Source organism: Osmerus eperlanus, chromosome 14, assembly GCF_963692335.1.
Source record: "Osmerus eperlanus chromosome 14, fOsmEpe2.1, whole genome shotgun sequence".
Lineage (NCBI taxonomy): Eukaryota > Metazoa > Chordata > Actinopteri > Osmeriformes > Osmeridae > Osmerus > Osmerus eperlanus.
This window is the reverse complement of record NC_085031.1, coordinates 17,349,360-17,359,012: the sequence shown is the minus strand read 5'-3', so window position 1 is coordinate 17,359,012 and position 9,653 is coordinate 17,349,360. Positions and strand designations below refer to the sequence as shown.

Below are 9,653 nucleotides of genomic sequence, written 5' to 3'. Positions count from 1 at the left end.
GAGAGAGAGAGAGGGGGAGAGAGGGGGAGGGAGAGAGAGAGAGAGAGAGGGGGAGGGAGAGAGAGAGAGAGAGAGAGAGAGAGAGAGAGAGAGAGAGAGAGAGAGAGGGGGAGAGAGGGGGAGAGAGAGAGGGAGAGGGAGAGGGAGAGGGGGAGAGGGAGAGGGAGGGGGAGAGGGAGGGGGAGGGGGAGAGGGGGAGAGGGAGACCTCCTTATCTGGGTCCTCGGGGGTGAAGAAAGATTCCTCAGGAGGATTCTAGAATGATCTCTGAGGTTCTGCTCCACACAGTCAGGCAGTGACAGTGTTGTTGCATCACCCCAGGCTGGGGGAGGAGGGGGAAGGCTAGGGGGAGAAAGTGAACGAGGACACTGCAGTTTTCACAGTGTTCTTCACACACTGCTATCACTATGGGAACCACTGGGGCTTGGCAGATTGTAAGGAAGGGAAGGAGGGAGGTATAGAGGGGAGGAGGGGTGAAGAATAGAGGACGATAAGGGAGGATGGAGAGAGGGAGGGATGAATGGAGAGAGGGAGGGATGAATGGAGAGAGACAAGAGACCCATAAAAGGCCTGGCTGGAGAATAACAGACCTACCTACTATAGACCAGTCTGGGACTGGAGGACAGGCTGTATGGATGTTAATATGACCAGAATACACACACACACACGCACAGACACACACACACTCAAGTAAAAACACAATTTAAAAGATGAGCAGCCATGTTGTGAAACACCAGGTTGGGGTTTGTTGTTAATGATGCAGCCAAGGGATTTGTCATGGTGACTTCCCAGGTTAGAATGTTATGTGGAGCTATCTGGAGTCCTGCAGCATGCAATCCTGCCTGGAGGTTGCTCTTGACACACACACGTGCTTCTCTTAATTTACCCCCTAGAGTTTCCAGGCTAGAGTTCCAGGAACCTGGCAGCCATGAGTTTCAGATTACGAGTAACATCAGGGTGTTTATACACCTGCACACCTGCACACTAGCTTCACATTGAGACATACAGCAATAGAAATCCTCTTTGTGTATCCCCCGTGTCTCTCCCTGCAGGATCAAGCGTTGTAAGGACTACTATGAGGTTTTGGGTGCCACTAAGGATGCCAACGAGGAGGAGCTGAAGAAGGCCTACAGGAAACTCGCTCTGAAGTTCCACCCCGACAAGAACCACGCTCCCGGAGCCACAGAGGCCTTCAAGAGTACGAATACTGTACCCAACACTGTTTACCACACACTGATACTGTACCCAACACTGTTTACCACACACTGATACTGTACCCAACACTACTTTGATTTTCTCCTTCAGAGATTGGAAATGCCTACGCAGTGCTTAGCAACCCGGACAAGAGGAAGAAGTATGACCTCACCGGGGGGGAGGAGCCTAGCGGCCCAGGCCACGCCCACGGAGGCGGAGGGTTCGATTTCCACCGGGGTTTCGAGGCCGACATCACGCCTGAAGACCTGTTCAACATGTTCTTCGGAGGTGGCTTCCCCTCCTGTAAGAGACACACACTGTCATACACACACACACACTGTCATACACACACACACACACACACACACACACACTGTCATACACACGCACACAACACATACTCACACTCGATTACTCACACACAGTCACACACTCACTGTGTGAGCTGTCTCCTCCCATGTGGCTGATCACTCGGTCCCTGTGAGCTGGTACATGATGAGGTGTGTCTGATCCATGTGAGCTGGTACATGATGAGGTGTGTCTGGTCCCTGTGAGCTGGTACATGATGAGGTGTGTCTGGTCCCTGTGAGCTGGTCCATGATGAGATGTGTCTGGTCCATGTGAGCTGGTACATGATGAGGTGTGTCTGGTCCCTGTGAGCTGGTCCATGATGAGGTGTGTCTGATCCATGTGAGCTGGTACATGATGAGATGTGTCTGGTCCATGTGAGCTGGTACATGATGAGGTGTGTCTGGTCCATGTGAGCTGGTACATGATGAGGTGTGTCTGTCTCCCCAGCGAGCACACACACCTTCAGCAGTGGCCGGGCGCGCTACAGCCAGCCGGCCGACCAGAGACGAGACCGGGCGGAGGAGCGGGCAGACGTACGTACGCTCACCACGGTTACCCTCACCATAGTTACCGTCACCACGGTGTATCGTCATCATGATTACTGTGTGTGTGTGTGTGTGTGAGAGAGAGGGGGGGACCGGGGGAGAGGGGTGTGTAACAGTGATCCTGGTCTCCGCAGGGGGGGTTCTCCATGTTCATCCAGCTGATGCCCATCGTGGTGCTCATCCTGGTATCCATCCTCAGTCAGCTGATGGTGTCCACGCCCCCCTACAGCCTGTACTCCAGACCGTACGTACTCACACACACCACAAACACACCACACACACCCCCCTACATCCTGTACTCCAGACCGTACGTACTCACACACACCTCACACACACCACAAACACACCACACACACACCCCTACAGCCTGTACTCCAGACCGTACGTACTCACACACACCTCACACACACCACAAACACACCCCCCTACATCCTGTACTCCAGACCGTACGTACTCACACACACCTCACACACACCACAAACACACCACACACACACCCCCCTACAGCCTGTACTCCAGACCGTACGTACTCACACACACCTCACACACACCACAAACACACCACACACACACCCCCCTACATCCTGTACTCCAGACCGTACGTACTCACACACACCTCACACACACCACAAACACACCACACACACACCCCCCTACAGCCTGTACTCCAGACCGTACATACTCACACACACCTCACACACACCACAAACACACCACACACACACCCCCCTACATCCTGTACTCCAGACCGTACGTACTCACACACACCTCACACACACCACAAACACACACACACCCCCCTACATCCTGTACTCCAGACCGTACGTACTCACACACACCTCACACACACCACAAACACACACACACCCCCCTACATCCTGTACTCCAGACCGTACGTACTCACACACACACCACAAACACACCACACACACACCCCCCTACAGCCTGTACTCCAGACCGTACGTACTCACACACACCTCACACACACCACAAACACACACACACCCCCCTACATCCTGTACTCCAGACCGTACGTACTCACACACACCTCACACACACCACAAACACACACACACCCCCCTACAGCCTGTACTCCAGACCGTACGTACTCACACACACACCACAAACACACCACACACACACCCCCCTACATCCTGTACTCCAGACCGTACGTACTCACACACACACACAAACTCTAACATGCTCCTTTCCTCCACATGTACATACACACTCTCTCTCTGACGCGCACACTCTTCCCCCCCCCAGGTCGACAGGGCAGACGATAAAGCGTCAGACGGAGAACCTGCAGGTGGACTACTTTGTGGCGCGGGACTTCAAGTCTGAGTTCAGGGGCTCAGCGCTGCAGAAGATAGAGAAGAGCGTGGAGGAGGACTATGTGTCCAACGTCCGGAACAACTGCTGGAAGGAGAGGCAGACGAGTACGTGGGGAACCTGGGGAACCGGCGGGAAGCACTAGTGTGTGTGTGTGTGTGTGTGTGTGTGTGTGTGTGTGTGTGTGTTCATTGAGCAGATTCTTTAGCACAGCCTTTCTGAACCCTGGTCCTCAGGGAGCAAGAACACGCCCTGCATGTTCTAGATGTTTCCTTGCTCCAAGACATCTGATTCAAATGAATGAGACCGTTTTTTCCCTCTCTCTCTTTCCCTCCTCCCTTTCTCTCTGTCCCTCCCTCTCTCCTTCTCACTACCTCCCTACCTTTCTCCTTATCCACCCCTCCTACAGAAACGGACTTGCTGTACGCTGCTAAGGTCTACAGAGATGACCGTCTGCGTAAGAAGGCGGATCTCATGACCATGGATAACTGCCGGGAGCTGGACCGGCTCAACGACCTGTTCAGGGGCGGCTGATCCCTCCTCCCCAACACTCGGACGCTTTTAGAGTCTATATATATAGATAAATATATATATAGATATGTATGTATGTAAAATGTTTTTTTAAGGAAAAGTACGCAGAAGATAGGAGCACGATGAAAATGAAGAAGAAGAAAAACAAAACTTACAAAAAAAATCGATAAAAAAACAAAACCTATAAAAGATGAAACCTAGCCTGACGTTGGGAGTTCAGTTGCCCCCCCCCCTCTCTTCTTTTCATTCTTGCTGGCGGCCGCTCCTTCTCTTCTATCCCCCCCTCCATCTCTCCCTCCATCTTCTCCCTCCATCTTCTCCCTCCATCTTCTCCCTCCATCTCCTCCCTCCATCTTCTCCCATCTTCTCCCTCCATCTCCTCCCTCCATCTCCTCCCTCCATCTTCTCCCTCCATCTCCTCCCTCCATCTTCTCCCTCCATCTCCTCCCTCCATCTTCTCCCTCCATCTCCTCCCTCCATCTTCTATTGTCCTCAGCTGTTGACTTGAGGCTTCATTCTAATGAACAAAATGATGTCAGCAATGGGGGGGACCATCTAAAAGGAAACATTTGTGAGCACTAGAAACCTATTTTTTCCCCCCGGTATTCTTTCTCTTTTGCTCTCCTGCTTATCTCCTAGTTTTGTTTTGAAGACTTTAAACTCCGGAAACAAACACCGGAGAACTGCACTCTTGAATAGCGAGAGGACGAGCTGTCGTCGTAAAGCGAATCACTGACATCTTCCTTAACCGGCTTCTTCATTGTCACCTCGATCACCTGCTTCACTCGGGAACTGGAGGTTCCCCTGAGGATGTTTCCCTCCTCCCGGTTCCATAGCAGCGCTAGAACCCTGGAGAACCCCCAGGCGAATGCTTCCTAGTTGATCACCTCACAGAACTCTGTCGGTAGAATTCCACAGCGGACCTTGGAACCAACGGTCTGATAGACTGGTGACGGAATCAGAAGGAGAAAATGTTTGTCTTATTTTAAATATGAAGATGGAAACTAACCCACAACAAAGGAAATACACTGGTTCTGTTATAGTTGTTCATCATTCAAGTTTTGTTGTACATTTTAATTTTGAATGTTTTAAAGTTTATGAAGTTATTTAAGTAACTAGAAAAACATGTTTTTCTCCATTGCTCGACTAATCATTTGAATAAAGTATATAAATTATTACCAGTAGCGGATTGTGTTTAACCAACTAAAATGGATTGCCAAAAACATGTCTCTTTTCTGTAAAAAGGTTTATTATTTTTGGGGGTAGAACTTTTCAATATTTAGGCAAATCATACAATTTGTAAAGCTGTCGTGCTCAGCTGAGCAGTGTTCCAACACAGTCACGGTGTATGACCCCCTGGGTGTCCATCCCAGCGAACACAAAGGCCAGCTGGACGGTGTCCGGTTCACCCTGAGCCTGGCCAGCATGTTCGCTTCCTTCAGCCTTCACCCTCCAGGGTACCACACACATGGAATGATCCAGCCTGCTGGGGGGAAGGTCGCTCTCGAATCTCATGAGGATCCACTGGCCCGGCTCGCAGTCAAACCGGTGCATGGCATTACTTGCCCCCTCTGAGGTCATTCCTCCGAAAACATAGATGCTTCTCTGCAAGGTTACAGCGGAGTGGGCAGCCAGGCCTGGAGGCGGGTCTCCCTTCGCCAGGATCTTTTCCCACGTCATGCTAACGGTGTCCAGTGAATACATGTCACTGTATAACTTCTCTCCTGCCATACCTCCGTGGACGTACAGTTTGGAACCCACAGCTACCACCACATGTCCATGTCTGGGGGAAGGACAGCTGCCTTGCGTGTCGGGCTGAGACCAGGTTGAGGACACGGTGTCGAAAACGTGAAGCTTGGCATCTGATACCGGTGTAGCTCCCGTCTCCCCGCCGGAGAAAACATACAATCTGTCCCCTATGCAGGCTGTGGTAGTGTGGTACGTCCTAGGAGAAGGGGATAAACCTTTTGCCTCCACACACTTCCACACCGCCGCTCCGTCGCGGAGTTGAAGGTTCTGGATGCAGTTGCGGTTGCCGTTCTGCTCTGCACCGGCAAACACCCACAGGCTTTGTGGACAGCTATCAGTTACGAAGCTGCAATGTTCGTACCGCGCTGACAACCCTTTCCAGTCTTGGAGACGCCACTCAAAACTGTCTAGATTTAGGACGTGAGATTCAGAAAAACTGCCATTTGGATTGGCTCCTCCCACGATAAGTACGGACCCTTTCCCTTCACCTTCTGACGGGATGAATATGCAGGTGTGCCCCACAGAGACACCAGGGCCGCCGCCCCTTGGTATTAGAGAATACCACAGTCCTTCTTGTGGTCTGTCTTCGTGTTCAAGTACGGGGAGAATGTCCATCGTTTCTGTCAAATGGAACGGAAGGCAGCTAATGTAGTTAGTTTGCAGACAACAATTCTGTTATTAGCCTGTATAGTCAGTAGCTAACAATTTGGCTAGCAAATTAGTTGTGCATCCAAGTATGACTCAGTCCCAAAGTCACGGTCACGTGACTTAAACTAGCTGCAGTGTTGCCAAAGAAAAGCTCACCAGAAGTCGCTATTTGCCCCTCATTCACACTCAGTTAACTTAACATGATTGGCGGCTATGGCAACACGGAAGTACAATTGTTGTAGCAAGCAGGTAACCAAAGCAACGTGTCATGTTGGTTAGATAGAGCTAGCTTTTACAGAAGCCAACATACCCGTTACTAGCAAAGCTTTCAGCAGGCAAGCGATGAACTTCGTGTTTGTTAATGTTTGACTTGAACTTCGTACACAGATTACCTCCCGAATAAACACGTGGATTTACTGCGGAGACTGAATATTGATCGCTGATTGGTCATCAGACGTCACGTGACTACCCCTCAATCCGGAAAATGAAACTTTCATGAGTGCGACGTTGTTGTCATTGCGTCGCTTCACTGTACGTTATGTGAATTCATTGGATTTTTACCACAATAACATATTTGAACCTGTTTAGAATGGTATCCTACAGAGGTGCACTGGAGTAAACCTAATTTACTTGCAACAAGACTTCTAGCCCAGTCTTGAGTCAGTCGACTTCTAGCCCAGTCTTGAGTCAGTCGAATTATGCGCGACAGTATCTCCCTGTTGCTAGTTGGAGTTCTGTACTCGTTAGTATTTCTGGCGCGTGTAACTTCATGTTCCGAAGAGCGTGACCCCGAAACGCCGGACTGGCGAATGACTCTAAAAACCATTCGAAATGGCATCCACAAGATTGACACATACTTAAATGTAGCTTTAGACTTGTTCGGAGGGGATGACGGTCTGTGTCGTTACAAATGCAGCGATGGTGAGGTTGATTATTTCTCTCAGTCGGTTATACACACACAAACACGCGAGCTCTTGTTGCCATGACTTCTGGAAGGTGTTTTTAAGACATTTTAAATAAGGTATAATTCACTTAAAAACTAACATGTTGAGTCTTAGACTAAAGTAAAACATTTATTGGCAGTTTGCAACTCTGCATTGTCGGTTATCTCACTTCAGCAAGATAACCTCAGCCTGACGTACGGTCCATGTCTACCTTTGCTCTTCCCCCCCAGGTTACTTGCCCTCCCCCCGACCAGGGTACAAACCTCCCCCGCCCAATGGATGTGGGTCTCCTCTGTTTGGATTCCAGGTACCACACAGTCCAATCGTTTCCTTGCAGGTGTTATCAAAATGGTTAATCTGATTCATGGTTCAAAAGTTCAGATGGATCTCCTGTTATACATGCATGATCATTGGGCAAGCGTGTTGTTTTAAGGGATGTACTAATCCATCTACCATATCTTTCTGGCCCTCAGTTCGACATAGGCATCCCATCCATGACCAAGTGCTGTAACCAACACGACCGCTGCTATGACACCTGTGGCCGTGAGAAACACGATTGTGACGACCAGTTCCAGGAATGCCTGGAGACCATTTGCAGAAACGTCCAAAAAACACTGGGCTTAGCCCACAGTGTCCAAGGTAATCCTGGTGTGACCATGCACACTACACACTAGGAACCCTTTGGGATGAATTTCATTCAGGAAAATGTGTTTATTGTTCAGTGCTCCATTTGTTGGGAAAGCTTAGGCAAATCCGTAGCAGTTTGATTTAAATCAAAGTCTAAAGATAAGTGTTTTTGCACTGTCTGTTTCAACAAGTGTCAGTTTTTCTTTCATACCTTCACACACAAGCAGATGCACAGAATCTGATTTGAATCCGAATCTGATTTGAATCCGAATCTGATTTGAATCCGAATCTGATTTGAATCCGAATCTGATATGAATCCGAAAAGCTCCTGGCTCACATGGTTGTCCCTCTCCCTCCAGCCTGCGAGTCGACGGTGAAGCTGCTGTTTGACGCTGTGATGCACATGGGCTGCAAGCCCTACCTCGACAGCCAGAGAGGCTCCTGCATGTGCAAGTACGAGAAGAAGAAGGAGCTCTGATGCACCAAGAAGGAACTGGGACACATGAAGAAGTAGCATGAGAAGCTCTGATTCTTCTTCATGTATAGAAGCTCTGATACAGGAAGTAAAAGAAGAAGAAACGGTGGCAGACCGACCCTAACCCTAGAAGAAGACAAGAGCTGCAAGAGCCTGACCCATGAAGAAGAGGAGTACAAACAAGAATAAAAGAGTCTAATATACTTATCTGATTCCCTCTGCATGTTGTTTAACCCTTGTGTTATCTTCGGGTCATTCTGACCCATCAGTCATTGTGACCCACCGTCGTATTGCGACAAATTTACCGCATACAAAGACAAAGTGAAGCATTTTCTTTTAACAGCTAGGCTGTCTCAGACCCCCCACATTGCAAAGGTTAAAAGAAAATTATTTTAATTTGTTTTTGTATTGGGTAAAATTGGGTAAACACAACGATGGTTCGTTATGAACCTTTGGGTCATGTGACCCGAAGGCAGCACGAGGGTTAAAGACGCTCAACTTTTTATCAACAACTAGTAAAATAATAATTATGGCAACAGAATGTGTTTGATAGGTTGGTGATCCTACACGTACGTCATGCCAGGACGTTTAAAGTAAAACATTATCTCTGTATTTGAAGTGCAATCAGTATATTTAATCTCAGGGATATGGTCCTCTGTGTTGAAACTGCTGTCGGGGTGTGTATGGAGTCAGGAAGTGTTTTCAAGAAGTGAATGTTGCATTCTTTTTCCGTACTCTTTCAGGAAATTATGATTTTGTTTTGTACTGAATTCCTGTGAACATATACATTTTATATATACTATTTATATATGATATATACACTGTATATATACACACATATAAATATAGGCTATTGTATATTTTGTCTGGTGAACAGAATGGTCTTAGGTGGTGGAGACAGCGATTCAAAAAATGTCTAGATAACTTTTTGGTTGAATTACAGAAATAACTGTTAGAGAAAATGTAGTCTTCATGAGAAAGTCATTACATGAAGTTTGAGAAGTAAAATGTACATGGCTATTGACATGCACTTTACTAAAATATATAAAAAATATATATACATGATTTGAATATTTTGTTTATGGAGAGTAAAAAACGATTTAATGGCAACGATAGTTTCTTATGAAATGCATGGTCACAGTCCATTTACACGATTACCTGAGCGCTGTCGCTATGTGCTACCGCACAATGTGGCAATATACGGAAGTCGTTACGTATACAGAATGAACTGATTGATCGGTTATCGGCCAATGGTGT

At 48.1% G+C, this 9,653-nt stretch overlaps 3 protein-coding genes and 1 pseudogene across 4 annotated transcripts in view; 2 read left to right on the top strand and 2 right to left on the bottom strand.

Moving 5' to 3' along the window:
* Window positions 1–5,137, top strand: part of dnajb14 (DnaJ heat shock protein family (Hsp40) member B14) — an 8,717-nt gene extending 3,580 nt beyond the window's left edge. The window contains exons 3-8 of the mRNA XM_062478257.1: window positions 1,015–1,198; window positions 1,306–1,497; window positions 1,993–2,078; window positions 2,225–2,334; window positions 3,357–3,529; window positions 3,832–5,137. Coding sequence (XP_062334241.1) covers window positions 1,015–1,198; window positions 1,306–1,497; window positions 1,993–2,078; window positions 2,225–2,334; window positions 3,357–3,529; window positions 3,832–3,956 — 870 coding nt within the window. The 3' untranslated portion in view covers window positions 3,957–5,137. The remainder of the gene's footprint in view (window positions 1–1,014; window positions 1,199–1,305; window positions 1,498–1,992; window positions 2,079–2,224; window positions 2,335–3,356; window positions 3,530–3,831) is intronic.
* Window positions 1–9,653, bottom strand: part of LOC134034374 (aerolysin-like protein) — a 118,778-nt pseudogene that overhangs the window by 53,867 nt on the left and 55,258 nt on the right.
* On the bottom strand, window positions 5,132–6,816 carry rabepk (Rab9 effector protein with kelch motifs). Of its 2 annotated transcripts, none has more exons than XM_062478902.1 (2): window positions 6,507–6,650; window positions 5,132–6,322 (listed from the first exon to the last, which is right to left on the bottom strand). In XM_062478902.1, exon 2 carries the CDS (start codon window positions 6,315–6,317, stop codon window positions 5,268–5,270), a length of 1,050 nt encoding a protein of 349 aa, XP_062334886.1. In that variant the 5' UTR covers window positions 6,318–6,322; window positions 6,507–6,650; the 3' UTR covers window positions 5,132–5,267. The 2 variants fall into 2 exon arrangements, with proteins under 2 accessions (XP_062334886.1, XP_062334885.1); XM_062478901.1 differs by lacking the exon at window positions 6,507–6,650 and adding an exon at window positions 6,661–6,816 and having other exon boundaries at window positions 5,137–6,322.
* pla2g12a (phospholipase A2, group XIIA) lies at window positions 6,673–9,506 on the top strand. Its single transcript, XM_062478935.1, has 5 exons — window positions 6,673–7,271; window positions 7,525–7,601; window positions 7,768–7,933; window positions 8,281–8,623; window positions 8,879–9,506. The coding sequence occupies exons 1-4, from the start codon at window positions 7,049–7,051 to the stop codon at window positions 8,397–8,399; spliced, it is 585 nt and encodes a 194-aa protein (XP_062334919.1). The 5' UTR covers window positions 6,673–7,048; the 3' UTR covers window positions 8,400–8,623; window positions 8,879–9,506.